Source organism: Martes martes, assembly GCF_963455335.1.
Source record: "Martes martes genome assembly, chromosome: 7".
Taxonomy (NCBI): domain Eukaryota; kingdom Metazoa; phylum Chordata; class Mammalia; order Carnivora; family Mustelidae; genus Martes; species Martes martes.
This window is the reverse complement of record NC_137894.1, coordinates 69,355,105-69,375,278: the sequence shown is the minus strand read 5'-3', so window position 1 is coordinate 69,375,278 and position 20,174 is coordinate 69,355,105. Positions and strand designations below refer to the sequence as shown.

The 20,174-nt window shown below is 34.4% G+C and overlaps 1 protein-coding gene across 8 annotated transcripts in view; it reads left to right on the top strand.

The window, feature by feature from the left end:
* DMXL2 (Dmx like 2) overlaps nucleotides 1-20,174 on the top strand; it is a gene marked incomplete at both ends in the record, with an annotated part of 156,026 nt that overhangs the window by 51,100 nt on the left and 84,752 nt on the right. For all 8 annotated transcript variants that reach the window (XM_080809428.1, XM_080809427.1, XM_080809424.1 and 5 more), the window contains 3 exons: nucleotides 12,865-13,043; nucleotides 14,800-14,983; nucleotides 17,922-18,096. In XM_080809428.1, the coding sequence (XP_080665554.1) occupies nucleotides 12,865-13,043; nucleotides 14,800-14,983; nucleotides 17,922-18,096 (538 nt within the window). The remainder of the gene's footprint in view (nucleotides 1-12,864; nucleotides 13,044-14,799; nucleotides 14,984-17,921; nucleotides 18,097-20,174) is intronic.

Here is a 20,174-nt window from a genome sequence, read left to right as displayed (position 1 = left end):
TGAATATCATGCCAGACTCTTGACTGCTTTCAGGCCTTTGTGTGCTCTCTAGGGAAGAATCCTTCTCTATTCTTTGCTTGGCCATCTTCTGTATATCTTTCAGCTGTCAGTTTAAATATCACTTTTTTTAAGGAAACCTTCCAGACGAGATCAGACCTCTGTAGGAAATGCTCTCACAGTATGCTTTTTGTTTGTAGCATTTATCATAATTGTATTAAAATAGTTATTTCTTTTTTTTTTAACTTTTATTTATTTTCAGCGTAACAGTATTCATTGTTTTTTCACCACACCCAGTGCTCCATGCAATCTGTGCCCTCCCTAATACCCACCACCTGGTTCCCCCAACCTCCCACCCCCGCCTCTTCAAAACCCTCAGGAAATTGGAAGGGGAGGTGAACCATGAGAGACTATGGACTCTAAAATAGTTATTTCTATCTTTATTTATTGTTGTCTTCTCTTCTAGAGTATAAGCTCTGTGCAACTAGGAAATATATTTTGTTGTCTCTTCCTTCCTCTGTCCCAACTATATCACCAGCAGTTTATACAGTGCATACCAGCATTCACTATGTTAATTTGAATGAATCATGTGACCATTCTGTAGTATATAAGCAGTTAATAGCACATCATTATCCATTTGTATGTTACAGACTAATTTTACGTCTGAAACAGTCTGAAATCCATTGAATTTGCTCAGAGTGAAATTTGGCTGTTTAATGGATCTGTATCTGGACATGATCAAAATAAATATAATTCTTATAAAATATATATTAAAATGCATGTAATTGAATTGAATTAAGAATAGTACATTAATACATATTCCAAGATGCCTACCCTTCTCTAAATGAGACAAAGGAACTGCTGAAATTATTTATAAAAAGTATTTTTTTGTAGATTCTTTTCTTCTTGTCATTAATTTCCTTCACATACTCTTTTTTTATTGAAGTATTATTAACACACGGTGTTACATTAGCTTCAGTTGTACGATACAGTGATTCTGCAATTCCATGTATTACTCAGTGCTCATCATTCAATAAACATAATTTCCTTTACCTGTTACACTTATTCCCCCACCCACCTCCTCTCTGGCAACCACAAGTTTGTACTCTATGTTTAAGAGTCTTTTGTTTTTTTCTTTTTTTTTTTCTTTGTTACTTAAATTCCACATATGAGTGAGATCATATGGTATTTGTCTTTCTCTGACTGACTTATTTCCCTTAGTATTATACCCTCTAGGTCCATCTGTGTTCTTGCAAATGTCAAAAATTAACTTTTTTTTATGATGAATAATATTCCTGTGTGTGTGTGTGTTTGTGTGTACACCACATATTCTTTATCCATTCATCCATTGATGGATATTTAGGTTGCTTCTGTATCTTGGTGATTCTTGCAGTAAATATAGTGGTGCATATATCTTTTTGAATTAGTGTTTTTCTTTTCTTTTTTTTTTTTAAGATTTTATTTATTTATTTGACAGAGCGAGATCACAAGTAGGCAGAGAGGCAGGCAGAGAGAGAGAGGAGGAAGCAGGCTCCCTGCCAAGCAGAGAGCCTGATGTGGGACTCGATCCCAGGACCCTGAGATCATGACCTGAGCCAAAGGCAGAGGCTTAACCCACTAAGCCACCCAGGCGCCCGTGTTTTTCTTTTCTTTGGGTAAGTGCCTACCAGTGGAATTACTGGATTATATGGTAATTCTATTTTTAATTTTTGAGGACCCTGCATACTCTTTTCAAGAGTGGCTGCACCAGTTTGCACTTTCAACAACAGTGCACAAGAGTTCCTTTTTCTCTACATCCTCACCAGCACTTCTCATTTCTGTGTTTTTTATTTTAGCTGTTCTGGCAGGTGTAAAGTGATACCTCTTGCGGTTTCGATTTGCCTTTCCTGATGATTCGTGATGAACATTTTTTTCATGTGTCTGTTTGCCATCTGTATGTCTTCTTTGGAAAAATGCATATGGCATGTCCTCTGCCTATTTTTAAATTGGATTATTTGGGTTTTTTTGTGTGTGTTGAGTTGTATAACTTCTTTATATGTTTGGATATTGCCTCCTTATCAGATCTGTATTTGCATATGTCATTTGGTAGGTTGCCTTTTTTTGTTTGTTGATGGTTTCTTTCACTGTGCAAAAGCTTTTTATTTAGGTATAGTTTTAATAGTTTAATTTTTGCTTTTGTTTCCCTTGCCTTAGGATACGAATCTAGAAAATGTTTCTATGGTTGATGTCAAAGAAATTTCTGCCTATGTTTTCTTTGAGGAGTTTTGTGGTTTCATGTTTCACATTTAGGTCTTTAATCCATTTGAGTTTATTTTTGTGTAGGCTACAAGAAAGTGGTCCTATTTTATTCTTTTGCATGTAACTGTCCAGTTTTACTAGCTCTGATTGGTGAAGAGATGGTCTTTTTTTCCATTGTATATGCTTGCCTCCTTTGTTATAGATTAATTGACCATAAAAGCATGGGTTTATTTCTGGACTCTCCATTCTTTTCCATTGACCTATGTGTCTGTTTTTGTGTCAGTACTGTACTGTTTTAATTACTACACCTTTGTAGTGTATCTCAAAATCTGGAATTGCAATACCTCCAGCTTTCTTCTTCTCTTTCAGGATTGCTTTAGCTATTCAGGATCTTTTTGTGGTTTCATGCAAATGTTAGGTTTTCTAGTTCTGTGAAAGATGTTATTTTGATAGGGATTGCATAAAATTTGAGATTGCATTGGGTACTGTGGACATTTTGACAACATTAATTCTTCCAGTTCACGAGCATGAAATATCTTTCCATTTGTTTGTGTCACCTTCAGATTTTTTTGTCAGTGTTTTTTTGTTTTGGGTTTTTTTAAAAAAGATTTTATTTATTTATTTGTCACAGAGAGAGTACAAGGCAGGGGGAGCAGCAGGCAGAGAGAGAAGCAGGCTCCCTGCTGAGCAAGGAGCCCAGTACAGGACTCAACTCCAGGACCCTGAAATGATGATCTGAGCTGAAGGCTGACGCTTAGCTGAGCCACCCCGGTTTTTCTATCAGTGTTTTATAATTTTCAGAGTATGGTTATTTCACCTCTTGGTTAAGTTTATTCTTATGTATTTTATTCTTTTTGGTGCAATTGTAAATGGGATTGTTTTCTTAATTTCTTTTTCTGCTACCTCATTATTAATAATATGGGAATGCAACAAATTTCTGTATATTAATTTTGTATGCTGTGATTTTACTGAATCCATTTATCAGTTTAGTAGCTTTTTTGATAGACTTTGTAGGGTTTTCTATAGATAGTATCAAGTCATCTGCGAATAGTGAAAATTTTACTTCTTTCTTACCAATTTGAATACCTTTTATTTCTTTTTCTTGTCTGATTGCTGTGGCTAGGACTTATAGTATTATGTTGAATAAAAGTGAGAGTGGACATCCTTGTCTTGTTCCTGATCTTAGAGGAAGATCTCTCAGGTTTTCACTGTTGAGCATGATGTTAGCTGTCGGTTTTTCATATGCAGCCTTTACTTACTTATTTTTTCACGTACAGCCTTTTTTTGTTGAGGTATGTTCCTTCCAGACCGACTTTGTTGAGGGTTTTTATCATGAATGCATATTATTCTTTGTCAAAATGCTCTTTGTGCATTTCTTGAGATTATCATATGGTTTTTGTTGTTTCTCTTGTTAATGTGATATATCACATTGATTTGTGAATATTAAACCACCTTTGCATCCCTGGGATAAATTCCACTTGATTGGGGTGAATGACTTTTTAAATGTAGTCTTGGATTTGGTTTGCTAATATTTTGTTGAGGATTTTTACATCTGTGTTCATCAGAGATTAGTGGCCTGTAGTTTTCTTTTTTTGTAGTGTCTTTATCTGGATTTGGTGTTCAGGGTAATGCTGGCTTCATAAGAATGAATTTTCCTTCATCTTTTATTTTTTTGGAATACTCCCCCATTAATCTTAATGTATCTAATTATCTGTCTTTGCTTACTCAGTGTGTTATATTTGCCTCAGCTCTGTGTCACAACTGGCTGAACTTCGAGACTGCTTTAGGATGTATGGTCTTTTGACAGGGTCATGTGGTACATTAAAAACTATTACTGACCCATGTAAGATGATCAGTGTTCATTGTTGGAACATCTACTGAATTTGAACTCTCATCTCTAATGAATCCAAAAGATGCCTTTCTACTGAGTAGAAACTGAGTAATAAGTAGTAACTAAGTAATAAGTACACAACTGAGTAATAAGGCTAAAACTACATCTTCTTAAATGGGATATCTAGATTTTAAGCTCCTTGAAGGTGGTTCTGTTTACCTGTTCCATAATGCTCAGTATCTTTCTTTGAATTTTTATTACAGTAGCTTTAGCAATGGACTATTGAGTATTTTTTCCACAAGTAATAGTCATGTTTTCCTTGCATTAAAATTCTTCAGTTCTCCTAAGAGCTAAGTGTTCTGTAATTCAAATGGAAAGAAAAGAATGCCTTACTGGTAAGGATACTTTGGAGGTTAATAAAATGCATCACAGGTTTAAAAAGCTTATTTCCTCACATTTTTCAGAAGATACCACGTCTAATTAAGATCTTGAAAAAAGAACAGAGAATAACTTTGTAATGTTGGCATTTCCCCCACCACCCACCCCCCACCACAATCTGTTCTGCCTCTGTTAATAAAGCCAAGTTTGTCTGACTTGATGAAGCAGATGGTAAGTGTGTCATCTACCACTAGAAGTCATTTTCACCGTTTCTGCTATGTATGACAGGATTTCAGTTAAGGTGTTGTGGCACCCATTCAGTTACCTTCAGGATTTTTAATGTTTCCATTCATTGAGCACTTTTGCTGGTAAGATCTATTTTTTATAAGTGTGGTAAATTGAATTTTCTTGGGCTTAATAGTATTTTAACTTTTGGGGCACCTGGGTGGCTCATTTGGCTAAGCATCTGCCTTTGGCTCGGGTCATGATCTCAGGGTCCTGGGATTGAGTCCCACATCAGGCCCTCTGCTCAGTAAGGAGCTTGCTTCTCCTTCTCCCTCTGGTGCTTCCGCTGCCTGTGCTCTCTTTCTCTCTGTCAAATAAATAAATAAAATCTTAAGAAATAGTATTTTAACTTTTTATCTGAGCTTTAAAATCTTATTTGTTCAAGAGCCTTTTCCACCACAAGGTATACCTGATTACATCTTCAACTCAAGAATTGTTTTTTTCAGGGACGCCTGGGTGGCTCAGTGGGTTAAGCCGCTGCCTTCGGCTCAGGTCATGATCCCGGGGTCCTGGGATCGAGTCCCGCATCGGGTTCTCTGCTCCGCGGGGAGCCTGCTTCCTCCTTCTCTCTCTCTGCCTGCCTCTCTGCCTACTTGTGACCTCTGTCTGTCAGATAAATAAATAAAATATTTGAAAAAAAAAAAAAAAAAAAAGAATTGTTTTTTTCAGTTTCGCTTGCTGTATTTATTTAAATTGTTCATTTATGAAGTTTATATCTGAACATTTTCTAAAACACTTGGTTATTTTATAAAATTTAAAAATTATTTAAAACACTCTTTTCTTGGAGTGCCTGGGTGGCTTAGTTGGTTAAGCATCTGACTCTTGGTTTCAGCTCATATTATCATCTGAGGGCCCTGAGATCAAGCCCTGCATCGGGCTTTGCACTCTATGCAGAGTCCGAGTGAGAGTCCTTGAGATTCTTTCTTCCTTCCTCCCCCTCGCCCTCTCCTTCCCTCCCTGTTTGCATTCTCTTTAACTCTAAAGAAATAAAGTCTTTTAAAAAAATTAAAAAATAAAATACTATTTTCTTCGGAAAATTTTTTTCTTAATAGAGGATTATGATTTTGAGTAAAATCATAATTTTAGGGCTTGGATAAGAATTTTTGAGGAGGTTGATGTTGGCAGGAAGGAAAGGAGAAGCCTACAGAATGTTTCCAGAAGCTTTTCCTCCTCTTGAAAGTACTTCTCTGTTCCTAGATTCAATGTTTTGGTTATTTAAGGATTGACTTCTTAAACTTCTTCCTTCTTTAAAGTGGAAATATCTTTGCTTTTTAAATAAGATATGTATTTATGATAAAAAACATGCAGAGAAAATGAAAATCCCCTGCCAGATAGTCTTCCAATAAAAAAGGTCAGGTCACTGTTTTCTGTTCAATATATATTCTTTCAGACTTTTGATGTCTTTGTAAACCACACATATATGCACACATACTCAAATTAGGTCATATTCTTTAAATGTGTATTCTTTTTAACGGTGACATAATTTTTCATTATATGAATGAATGTACTATATTTTAACTTAATTAGATAACTATTAATGAACATTAAGTGGTTCTGATTTTCCTATTGCTATGAAAAATGAACAGCCTTGTACATAAATCTTGTCCTGTTTCCTTTTTATAATTAATTTATTGAAATATAGTTAAGATAAAATGTATATTTTAAGTGTGTATCTTAATATACACCAAATATTTTTATATAAATATACTCAATACATTATATTAATATAACACATTAACTATATTAAACATATAACTATATATATTAACTATATAACTAATACATTAATTTTATATAGTTATATTTTATGTAATTATATAAAAGGTATTAATATAATTAACATATTAATATAGCATATTAACTTTGTTAATATTAACTTTGTTAATATTCTTTATATATACTTAATATACTACATTAATAAATATATTAATATCTTGATATATACTTTAATATATTTTATATAAATAAAATGTATATTTTAAGTTAAGTGAGTCTTGACAGATTTATAGACTTTCTCAAGATTGCTTTGACTATTCAGAGTCTTTTGCAGGTCCATATAAATTTTAGGATCTTTTGTTTTAATTCAGTGAAAAAAAGTATTGATATTTTGATAAAGATTTCATTGAATCTAGATTGTTTTAGGTTGTGTAGACATTTTAACAGTATTCTTCCAATCCATGAACATGGTGTATCTTTCCATTTGTTTGTATCTTCTTTGATTTCTTTCATCAGGGTCTTACAGTTTTCAGTGTGCAGGTCTTTCACCTTTTTGATTAATTTATTCCTGGGTATTTTATTCTTTTTGATGCAGTTGTTAATGGGATTATTTTCTTAGTTTCTCTGTTCTTTTATTATTAGTGTATAGAAATGCAACAGACTTCTATATTTTGATTTTGTATTCTCCAACTTAACTGGATTCATTTATTCTAATAGTTTTTTGGTAGAGTCTTCTTAGGGTTTTTTATAAGTAGTATATCATCTGAAAATAGTAACATTTTACTTGGAAATTCCTTTCCTTTCTTTTTCTTGTCTGATCTCTGTGGTTAGGACTTCCAGTACTATGCTGAATAATAATGGCAAGAGTGGGCATTTTGTTTTGTTTCTGATCTTAGGGGAAATCTTTTAGCTTTTTACCAGTGAGTATGATTTTAACTATAGGTTTGTCATATACGGCTTTTATAATGTTGAGGTATGTTCCCTATATACCACTTTGTTTAAAGTTTTTTTTTTTTTTTTTTTTTTTTAAAGATTTTTATTTATTTATTTATTTGACAGAGAGATCACAAGTAGACAGAGAGGCAGACAGAGAGAGAGAGGGAAGCAGGCTCCCTGCTGAGCAGAGAGCCCGATGCGGGACTCGATCCCAGGACCCTGAGATCATGACCTGAGCCGAAGGCAGCGGCTTAACCCACTGAGCCACCCAGGCGCCCCTTGTTTAAAGTTTTTATCAGGAATGGATATTTGGCACATGCTTTCTCTGCACCTATTGAGATGCTCTTAGGAATTTTATCCTTCATTTTGTTAATGAAATGTATCATGTTGATTAATTTGCATAAATCAAACCATCCTTGTATCCCTAGAATAAATACTATTTGATTTTGGTGAATGACCCTTTTAATTTGTTTTTAAATTGGTTTGATGAGATTTTGTTGAGGATTTTGCATCTATATTCATCAGGGTTATTGTTCTGTAATTTTTTCCCCTGGAGTTGTATAACTTTATTTTATTTTTGTAATTTTCTTTGTGAGTGTGTATGTGTGTTTTTGTCTGGTTTTGGTATTGGGGTAATGCTGGCTGGCCTCATAGAATGAATTTGGAAGGATTTCTCCCTCTCCTATTTTTTGGAATACTTTGAGAAGTATTTTTTTAAAAATTTTTTAAGGATTTTATTTATTTATTTGAGAGAGAGGGAGAGAGAGAGCATGAGAAGGGGAAGGGTCAGAGGGAGAAGCAGACTCCCCGCTGAACAGAGAGCCTGGTGCGGGACTCAATACCGAGACTCCAGGATCATGACCTGAGCTGAAGGCAGTTGCTTAATCAACTGAGCCTTCCAGGTGCCCTACTTTGAGAAGTATTAAATATTTGGTAGAATTCACCTGTGAAGCCATCTGGCACTGGACTTTTGTTTGTTGGGTATTTTTTTTATTACCAGCTCAACCTAATTACTAGAATTGGTCTGCTCAGATTTTTTCATTTCTTCATGATTCAGTCTTAGGAGGTTGATGTTTCTAGGAATTTATCCATTTTTTTCCTTCGTTGTTTAATTTCTTGGCATATAGTTTTCTTTGTGGTAAACTATAATTTTTTTTGTATTATTGTGGTGTTGATTGTAATTTCTCTTTCATTTCTGATTTTAAGTCATTTTTTTTTCTTCGATTAGTCTGGCTAAAGGCTTAATAAGTATATCTTTTCAAAGAACCAGATCTTAGTCTCAATTGATCTTTACCATACTTTTTTAGTTTTGATTTCATTTGTTTATGCTCTGATCTTTATTATTTCCTTTCTTCCATTCATTTTGGGCTTTGTTCTTCTATTTCTAGTTTCCTTAGTTGTAAGGTTAAGAGATTTTGATTGTTTCTTGAGGTACACTTGTATCTTTTAGACTTGCCTCTTAGAACTGCTTTTGCTGCATCCTCCAGATTTTGAACCGTTGTATTTCATTTTTATTTGTCTCCATGTATTTTTTTGATTTCCTCTTTGATTTTTCATTGATCCATTGGTGGTTTTGTGGCCTGTTGTTTTTGTTTAATCTGTGTTTTTCTTTAAACCCACCCCCCAGGTTTTTTTTTTTTTTTTGTAATTGATTTCTAGTTCATACTCTTGTGGTCAGAAAAGATGCTTGATATATTTCAGTCTTCTCAGATTTATTTAAAAAACTTGTTTTGTGGCCTAACATGATCTGTCCTAGAAAATGTTCCATGTGTACTTGAAAAGAATGTGTATTTTGCTGGTTTTGGGTAGACTGTTCTGCATATATCTGTTAAGTCCATATGGTCTAATGTGTTGTTCAAAGCCACTATTTCCTTATTGATTTTCTTTCTGGCTGACCTATCCATTAACACAAGTGGGATATTTAAGTCCTCTACTATTATTGTGTTACTGTCAATTCCTCCATTTTTGTCTGTTAATACTTGCCTTATATATTTAGTGCTCCTATATTGGGTGCATAGATAGTTACAATTGTATTCTCTTGTTGGACTGAAACCTTTATTACTGTGTAATCCTCTTTTTTTTTTTTTTTTTGGTCTTGTTATGGTTTTTGTTTTTAGTTTTTTTGAGAGAGAGGATGTGGGCGGGGCAGTGGGAGAGGGATAGAGAGAATCCGGGCAGGCTTCACACCCAGCATGGATCCTGACATGGGGCTCAATCTCATAACCCTGAAATCATGACCTGAGCTGAAACCAGGAGTCAGATGCTTAATTGATTGAGCCACCCATGTGCCACTATAATTTTCTTTTTTCTAATTATAGCCTTTTCTTTCCACTTAAAGAATTCCCTCACTGTTTCTTGTGAGGCTGTTTCAGTGGTCATGAACTCTTTTTTAACTTTTATTTGTCTGGGAAGATTTTTATCTCTCCTTTAATTCTGAATAAACTTGTCTGGTAGAGTATTCTTGGTTGTAGGTTTTTCCCTTTCAGCACTCTGAATATATCATGCCACTTTCTTTTGGTCTGCAAAATTTATGCTAAATAGGCAGCTGATAACCTTGGGTTTCTCTTGTATGCAACTGTTTTTATTTGCTGCTTTTATGATTCTTTATCTCTAATTTTTGCCATTTTAATTGTTACATATCTTGGTGTGGACCTCCTTGGGTTCATCTTGTTTGGGACTTTTTTTGTTTCGTGGGTCTGGATATCTGTTTTCTTTCCCCAGGTCAGGGAGGTTTTCAGCTAGTATTTCTTCAAAGTCATTTCTTTCTAGTCAAGTCTCTGCCCTTTCTACATTTTTCATTGTGACCTTCTCTATGATTAGCTATGGAAGATCTGTTCTGCTAGTCTTCAAGTTGTCTTTAGAGTTGCTGTACATATAGTTGTTGCTTTGGCATGTCTGTCAGAGGAGGTAAGGTCAGGACACCATCTTTCCTACCTTCCCTAGCTTTCTAGTAAGTTTTGAAATTGGGTGGTGTAAGTCCTCTAACTTTGTTTTTTCTTTAAAAATATTTTTTTGGGGACGCCTGGGTGGCTCAGTTGGTTAAGCGACTGCCTTTGGCTCAGGTCACGATCCCGGAATCCCGGGACCGAGTCCTGCATCAGGCTCCCGGCTCCATGAGGAGTCTGCTTCTCCCTCTGACCTTCTCCCCTGTCATTCTTTCTCACTGTCTATCAAATAAATAAATAAAATCTTTAAAATATATATATATATTTGGGGGGGGGCATGCCTGGGTGGCTTAGTCAGTTGAGTGTCTTAGACTCTTGATTTTTGGCTCAGGTCATGGTCTCAGAGCTGTGGGATCAAGCCCCACATTGAGCTCCCTGCTCAGCATGCATTCTGCTTGTCCCTCTCCGTCTACTCCTCTCATTCAATCATGCTCTCTCTCTCAAATAAATAAAATCTTTAAAATACGTATTTTTGGTGGTATTGCTTCTTTGATGTCATACAAATTTTAGAATAAGGAAATCAGTTTCTACCAAAAAGCTTGCTGTGATTTTTGGCTGTGTTCACATTAAATCTTTATAGATCAGTTTGGGAAGAATTGAATCAGTAACATTTGTATTTCACATCCCTGAAGGTGGTATGTTTCTCTTTTTATTTAGGTTTTCTTTCTCTTAGCATGTTTTGTAGTTTTTAGCATACATGTTTTATTCCTGATTTGTTATTTTCCTAATGTAAAAGGTATTTAAACAAATTACATTTCCAATTTTTTCTAACGTGTAGAAAGAGAATTGCTGTTTGAGTTTTGATCTTTAGTCTTACAGTCTTGTTATCAGGTATAATTTTTTTTTTGTAGATTCTTTAGGATTTTGTGAATAAAGACAATTTTACTTTTCTAATTTGGAAATTTTCTAGCTGTCTTTCTGTTAACGATTTCTAATTCACTTTTGTGTGGTTTTAGTTTTGGGCACTAATAGATGAAAATGGGACTGCTCCATTTGAGTGAGGGATTGCTGGTGGTATAGGAGAAGGGGACTAGAATTGCCACATGTTCAGGGAGGCTCTCTGCCTTTTCTTTATGAATGCTCAGGGGTTTCTGAGGTGCCTCTATGGTTTTTATAGTATGTGGCCTGAAACCACTGCTGTATAATGCAGTAAATTAGATTAGGTGAAAATAATGCTAAGTTGAAGAAGGTACTTGGAAGAAAGCAACTAGTACATTGTTAAGTGGTTGTCTCAGACTAAGCACTTAAAGAGATTTGCTGTATAATTCAAATATACAAATAAATGAGACCTTAGTGGAAACATACATTGTGTAATATAAATTGAAAATGAGTACCAAGATGGTAAAACCCAGAAATGTTTGTCTAGTCTAGATGATAGTGTTTGGACCTACACACACTTTCCAGGAATACATAATTACATAATTTCATTGTTTCTTAGAGTGAGATTTTTGCACGGATGATATTGTATTATTTCCCATAAGACTCTATTCACTATTGAGGATAAAGCACTATAAAGTAGATGCTTTCTGTTAAATAAGTTAAAATTATTTTCGCCTTTTTAATTTATTTTTTTAAATTTTATTTTATTTTTTCAGTGTTCCAAGATTCATTGTTTATGCAGCACATCCAGTGCTCCATGCAATATGTTCCCTCCTTTATTTATGTATTTGTTAGAGAGAGCGAGGGAGTGAGAGAGAGCACAAGCAGGGGGAGCAGCAGGCAGAGGGAGAAGCAGGCTCCCTGCCGAGCAAGGAACCAGATGCGGTACTTGATCCTAGGACCTTGGGATCATGACCTGAGCCAAAGGCAGACGATTAGCTGACTGAGCCACCCAGATGTTCCTATTTTGGCCTTTAACAAAATTCTTAGAACTAAGTAAAATGATAAAGTCAGTGCCTGTTTATTGTTAAGTTTATAATATCTTATTTAAGTGGGCATAAAGGTGGTTCCTGACAACTCTCTAAGTGCATTCACTTCATTTAGTGTGGAGATCAGAGAACTATGGTTTTTATGCTCTTAAAAGGTTGTAAGAAACAAACAAACAAACAAGGAGGGACTGTGTGGTCCACAAAGCCTTCCATACTGTCTGGCTTTCACAAGGAAAGTTTGCTGATTCCTGACATAATGTCTAAGAAGCAGCTCATATTTAAAAAGGATTGGTTTCACCTTTAGAGATGTCTTCACAAAAGGAGAGAGAATGTAACAGTGACTAATCACATGGCCTCTTTCTTATTTTATCCAATGGCATCTGATTTCGAAATCTTCTCTGCAGTGACCACTACATGTTTAAATGAAGGATTTTGGCTTCAGTCTCTATTTGAAAACCACCATTATGCAGAGGAGATTGATAATGAGAAAACTATTTTTCAAGAGTAGTATTCTTTAGGGGAATGAACATTACGCTTGGAGTTTGTGCTATATAAAGCTCACATGTTAGTTTTTACAGATAGCTTAATTTTTAAAGGTTCTCTAAATCACTTACACTTTGAATTATGTTATGTTCAGATTAATTTTATATTGACATATGTATTTTTGCAGGATGATTGTCTTTTGAAAGTATGGTATCCTATGACTGGCTGGAAATCCTCAATTATACCTCAGGATCATCAAGAAGTGAAAAGGAGACAGGCGTCTACCCAATTTTCGTTTGTTTATTTGGCACATCCCCGAGCTGTGGCAGGTTTCTCATGGCGTAAAACTAGCAAGTATATGCCCAGGTTAGACAAATGTGTCTCATAACTTTGGTGTGTTTACTTATGTATTTGTAAAAATACTATATATTTCTAAAAAGCAAAGGTCGTTTTAGTACGTTGACTTGGTGGAAATGAAGAGCATAGGCTCTGGGTGTTAACCGCCTGAATTCTAAACCTGCTGTTGTTACTAGCTTTGTGAACTTTTGCCTGCATTTCTTAAATTCTCTGTGCCTTAGTTTCCTTCTCTTAGGTAGCAGTACCTACCTCGGAGGGTTGCAGTGAGACTCACTATCCTAGTGCATGTAAATACTTACTGCAGGCCTTTACACATAGTATGGGCTTAGGCTGTGTTAGCTGATACTGTTAGTAGTAGCAGCAGTAGTAAAAGAGTCCAGGAAGGAAATGTTGGCAAGTTTGAAAGCACACACTGAAGGAAAATAAAACATAGTAATAAACTATCAATAATATACATGGTGAGAAAGCATATCATTCACAGTGAGTAAAGTGGCCAGGTTTTTTTAACTTAGTGCCATCAACAGAACCTTTTCAAAGAATTAATTGTTGTAAGTTTTTCCTTAATGTTCAACATCTCTTAAAAGTATTTAAAGAAACTACAGAACAGCTCATACAAATGATTCCTATATCATATATATAGTTATAAAAAAGCTTGCTTAGAAATCTGTTTTTTTGTTTTTTTTTTTGTTTTTTTTTTTTTTTTTTTAGAAATCTGTATTTTTGAGAGAAAGTTATTTCATGTGTGAACTGTTCACATCTGATAGGAAATACAACATGTGTTATAGAGGTGCTCAGTAAATGGGAAATTCATTTTTGGAATCTGAGTTAAAAGTTTATTCTGCTTAAATTATTTGTGTCTGTTGAAAACATTTGCAGAATACCTTTGACCAAGTTGGATTCTACATTTGTTATTTTTTTAAAGGAAGGATGATTTTTTATTCTTTTATAATGAGCAGTTAATTCACTTTAGCTGCTTGGTGTTGTAACATTTTTGCTTATTTTAACTTAATGGAAATTGACTTATAGTTTGAAATTATATTCTTCTTGCAGTTTTATTTTGAAGATGCTCATTTGCTTACCTGTTTATAATCTTTTGATTATAAGAAGGATGATACAGGATGATACAAGTAGTGCTGTAAGCCATGCAGTTTAATTATATTTCATGAACTTTTCTTACGTCATTCTGTAATTTGCAACAATTAGGTTTTCTTTTGCTCTTTCGTTTGTTTCGAAGATACCAATATTCCCACTGAACCTAGTTTTCAAGCAGCATGTGTGTAATCAGGCATAAACTTCTGTCTCCTTTGTCAAGACCATTTCCTGGTTTTTATGGTGTTCACATTCACAGTGATAACTTGTGTATGATTTCAAGCTTCTATTGACCTCTCTTTCTCTACACATGATAACATCTAAGCAGTTGGAAGCATACTATACTGTCATTTAACTGAGCCATTCAAGGCGTAGTTTTAATGAATCAAAGTGTCAGGGACAGCTAGGTTGTTTCCGTTTTATGACAACTGATTGCAGCCCTTTATTCAGCCTGCCATCTTGCAAGTACAAGCAGGTAGTCAGTGGGGTTTGGTGAGAGTGTGAAATAGGCTGTATAAATCTCTTACCATTACTGGAAAAATAACTGCTCTTGGTCATACTGTTAGTTGTGCACTAATGCTATTTTTATACGTGAAGAACCAAATATTAATAAACTTTAATTCATCAGTGGTACTGATATTCATAGTAACTTCTGCTCACTTCTCTTTGTTATTAGAGGTTCTGTCTGTAACGTGTTATTAACTTCATGCCATGATGGCGTCTGCCGACTCTGGGCAGAAACTGTATTACCAGAAGATTGTCTTTTGGGTGAGCAGATCTGTGAGACTACCACTTCTAGTGTTGCCAGCAACCTCACTCAGGCTGGAAGACACAAAGACAGAATACAGCATGCTCTTGAGGTACTATATTATATAAAATGGTAAATAAATGTTGAAGATGTGTGAGTTTGGTGGGAATTTATAAGATAGGATGCAGGTAGTGCAACTGGTACAAGTAATGATGAAATTAATAACAAATAATTCTTACTAATTTGTTTTGTGCTTGTAAGACAACTCATTTTATGCCCCTTAGAAACCAAATACAACAATAATGATCTCAGACATGTAGTCTAGGTAAGTAGTATAATTTTAATTTTTTCATTTTGCGTGTCAAATATGAAAATCTATAGGAATAAGCTTTGATTAGTACAACACATAAAGGACCCTGAAACTCTTTGTAATTAAAAATGTTTTACTTTTGTTTCATGAGGATTAAATCTTATTTATGTGTTCTAATTAAAAATGACTGTTTTGATTAAGAATCAGACATAAGGGGCGCCTGGGTGGCTCAGTGGGCTAAGCCTCTGCCTTCGGCTCAGGTCATGATCCCAGGGTCCTGGGATTGAGCCCCGCATCGGGCTCTCTGCTTAGTAGGGAGCCTGCTTCCTCCTCTCTCTCTGCCTGCCACTCTGCCTATTTGTGATCTCTCTCTCTATCAAATAAATAAAATCTTTAAAAAAAAAAAAGAATCAGACATAAGTCGACTTTTATATAATTGCTTATAGTTTCCATAGTTTACTATTTCAAAGGCAAATTAATTTCTCCAATTTTTAAATGCAATATATATGAGATAAATATGCATCCTATGAAATTAGATTATTTATAATCCAAACTGTTGTGTCCATTATGGTAATAAAATGAGATAAACACATTTTTAAAAGTTATCAGAAATTTATTTTTAATTTTTTATAGTTTTTAGAAAAATATTTATTTGAGAAAGAAAATGAGAGAGAGAGCATGAGAGGGGAGAGGGTCAGAGGGAGAAGCAGACTCCCCGCTGACCAGGGAACCCAATGCAGGACTTGATCATGACCTGAGCTGAAGGCAGTTGCTTAACCAACTGCGCCACCCAGGCACCCGTAAATTATCAGAAATTTATTGAAATAAACCTAGATTGCTAATTTTCTTAATTTTTCATGTGTGACTTCTTGCTACAGAAAGAATATGTGCTTATTCTAACATTAGATTAGAAAAAATGTGGAATTTGTAATCCAGCTATTCGAGTTATGTGTGTATGTGTATTTTTTCTTTGTTTATAAGATTGAGATCATATTATGCAGTAATGTTTTATAACTTGCTTTTTATACTTAATGTGTTATAAACATCTCTCTACATTACTAATTATGTTTTTACACTATACTTTTACATTAACATTTTTATGGATGCATAGCCAAAATATTTTGCTGTTCCAGCAAGCAGAAATATTTTTTGGGTTGTGTAGGCTGAAGATGTGCTCCTTAAAAGTTTTATATGAAGTAGGCTTACTCTGATGTTATCTGTGATTGGGCACTGTTTATACATTTCCCCCCCAAAATTTAAAGTATAAATGAAATTAAAAGCAGAGGTCAGAATAGTTAAAATTATATTTTAACATTTGTTGAAATTTAGTGAGACAAAGTACTTAATTTACTACATGTTTACAGTCATTTTTATATACTTATGTGACATTTTATCTTCAAATTACATATGAGCTTTTGGAAACTAGGTGCTTTGAGACATCTTTGTATCCTCCATGGCGCCTGTTATATTGCTTTTCAGGTGTAAAACTGAATTACCAATTGCTACATAAAATAAAAGCAGAAGTTGTAAGTAAACATATATAATTAGTGATTTGACAAATTTTTGCTACCTTTTTAGTAATGTTATTAATTAATAATGTTAAAATTGTTTTTAATAGAAAAAGCCTAATTGTCTGATTTATAAGCTGCCTTGGTTTTTGCCATCCTTTTGTCCGAAATGCCTAACTGTAAGGTCTATGTAATTCTGTATATATTTATACATTTTGTTCTTCGGAGAAAATAATCAGCCAGTGTTACACCAACCTTGCCAATATAATTTAAAATAATGATAAATGTTAAAGATCAAATGAAAATAATTTCACAGACATTGTGGTGCATCAGGTCTCTAGTATATCCATCTTAACCCTATTAAAGAAATAAGCAACTCTGTAGCAGGGAGACCAGAGGTAGAGGACATGCCTCCATAGATCTGACACTGTTTTCCACATGAAAGGAGGTGAGGGAATTGAAAGGAAATTGAAAGGAAAGACCAGATGTATTACTTTAATGCAGAAAGAACTGAGAGGCTGCCACATTTTATTTAGCTGACTGTGAGAAACAAAGAAATAGAACGAGAAATTATTGTAAAACGTGGTATTGGGGGTGGGTTAAGCGACAGAGTAAGGAGTGCTGTGAGTTGGGGTTATAGTGTAGAGATACCTTCTTTTTAAAATAGTTCAGATCATTGGGTATGCTAGTGGAGAATTTTTATCCTATGGACATACCTCAATTTAAATAAATCCCGTAGGTTGGCACTTCCATGGCTCCTCTCACCTATGTAGCTTCCCCTTATTCTGTACTTTTGTAGTCTTATTTTTCTTCTTTATAACAGAGATAATATATTATTTAGCTGTAACTGTTTAGTTGTTAGTGAGAATTTTGGGGAGAAATACTCTTCTTCCTGGTAGGAAGATTCAGGCTTTTTTTTTTTTTTAACTGTTATGACTAGTAAATTTCATCTCAGTGGTGGGCTGTCCTGAAAAAACCTAGACTTTGGACTCCTAATCTTAATAGAAGTTTCTATAGATATAGATGAGCAACTACTTCTGCTTTGAACTATAAAATTTGCAGAAACTATGGAGAATATAATCAGAATTATCAGTTGAAGTTAAGGTAGTTCCTTTAAAAATGTTGAGATTTTGCAGAGAAGAAAATTATAAAATCCTTAATAATCAGAAGTACTTGGATTAGCATTTATTAGACTTCCAGAGTTGGATTTAGCTATTATTTTTCTATTTTAGACGATACACCATTTGAAAAATTTAAGAAAAGGGCAGAGGAGGTCTTCTGTTCTTGTGACTCACACCGAATTAATGCCTGACCAGACGGCAATGCATGAAGTTCAGAGACACATTTCCCACCATGCCAATGCGCTGTGTCATTTCCACATTGCAGCCAGCATCAATCCTGCCACAGGTAAGGGACAGTAAAGTTTTAGTTCCTATAAGTACTCTGAAATAAGATAAATAAATAGAAAAGTGGGACTACTAATAGAATCTGTTTTTCATTTTATGTTAATATTTCATGTTGCCTTTAAAAATACTTCTTAATTCAAATAGGAAAATGATATAAAGTACCATTTCTTAAATTGAGACGGTGTGATTCTCAGGAAACAACTGCAAATAAGTGTTTCTGAGCAACTCTTGTTTTGTCTAGTAAATAGCAAGGTTCTAAGTAAATTAGAGCTTTAGTTGAACATGGGAACACAAGTGGTGGCAGCCTAGTTAGATTGATTTCCCTCCCTTTTATATTTTCACCATTAATGTTTCTTTTCAACTTTTCTTAATGACCATCTAAATATATTTTTTCATAGTTTTCCTTGTATTTCAGCATATCTTATTTTCTAATCCCTTAGATCTATTTATTTATTTGAGAGAGGCAGAGAGAGAAGGAGCAGAGGGAGAGAATCTCAAGCAGATTCCCTGTTGAGCAGGGAGCCCAACCTGGGGATCATTCTCACAACTCATATGAGATCCTGACCTGAGCTGTTGGAGGGTTAACCAGCTAAGCCACCCAGGCTACCCACCAAATAGACTTTCTTATCCTACACTTAGGGAAAGGTATTTTTTTCTTCTAACACTGATACTTTCTTTTTTGCTCCTTTCCTCCTGTGAGGTTGAGAAGAAACACAGCAAGCTGTGTTGGCAAAAGCATATTTGAAAGCTTCTATTTAAGGACATTGTTTTCTTTTGTACACGAAAAACATGAAAAGGCATATAGATAATTTCATATTACATTGCTGATATAACTATATTTGTGTAAAGTTACAGTCTTATTTATTGAAATGGAAGTCACTATATTGCTTCAGAATGCGGAGGAGTTTATTTTGAAATGTTTGTTTATATAAAGGTGTTATTCAATAAATAGAATTCCAAACAAGTGATCTTTAGGACACTTGCCCCATCGGCACAGTGGCTCTAGATGTGGGCTGCCCAGTATGGAAGCCGCTAGCTACGTGTAGCTCTTTGAGCATATGAATGTGGCTAGCCCATATTGAATTAGGCTGTAAGGTACACACTGGAGTTCTAAGACTTAGTACAGTAAAAGAATGTAAGATCTCTCATTAACCATTTTATTTAATATTGATTACATGTTGAAATGATGATATCTTATGTATATTAGGTTGAAATAAAATACTAAAATTAAGTTCACTTGTTTCTTTTTTTTTTTTTTTACCTTTTATAATACAGCTACTAGAATGAAAATTGCCTATGTGCCTTGCATTTGTGTTTTGCATTATTTCAATTGGACAGTGTTTTGCTACCTGGTTAAATGTTACATAACTTACTGATCTCATGTACTAATTCTGTTTGTTCTAAGATTGTCTTTATAATATTAACTTGCTTTCAAAATGTTAGTGGTTTCAGATTTTTGTAAATTTTTAACTTCTTCAAAAGAACTTTATCGTGAGTTATTGACTATAATGAAGATCTAGCTTCAAGTGGAGTGTAATTAGTAATAGTATGCAGTAAATTCAACACTTCTTAGAAAGGTTGACTTTTTAACAGTATACACTATGCTAATCAAATGGAATAGGATCATAGGATTGTCCCTTATGGATAGGTTTTCTGTCACATATTTGAGTCTAAGTACTGGATATGTTCTTGTAGCCAGTCAGCCTTGTCTTTCAACATCTTTATTAAATAACCTTCATCTTTTAGCCAGTTTAATCTATTTTTACTTTAACCTACTACATACTATTTTAAAAACCATTTCATGAAAGTATTTGTACTGTATATAAATACATAGCTTGACCAAATGGATTGCTAAATGCAAATAATTTTGTATTGTAGGACTCTTCCTCTTCTTCACCTTTTTTTCAGGAAACTTTTTGAGTCTACTTTAAAGCTGAAAGCAAAGATTAACAAATACCCATATAAACCTTTACCCAAATTCACCAGTTGTTATTATCTTGTCCTGCCTGCTTTTATTCTCCCCTTCTGCCCATTTGTGTATGTCTTTGCTTCCTCTTCCCCTATTTTTGGCTGTGTCAT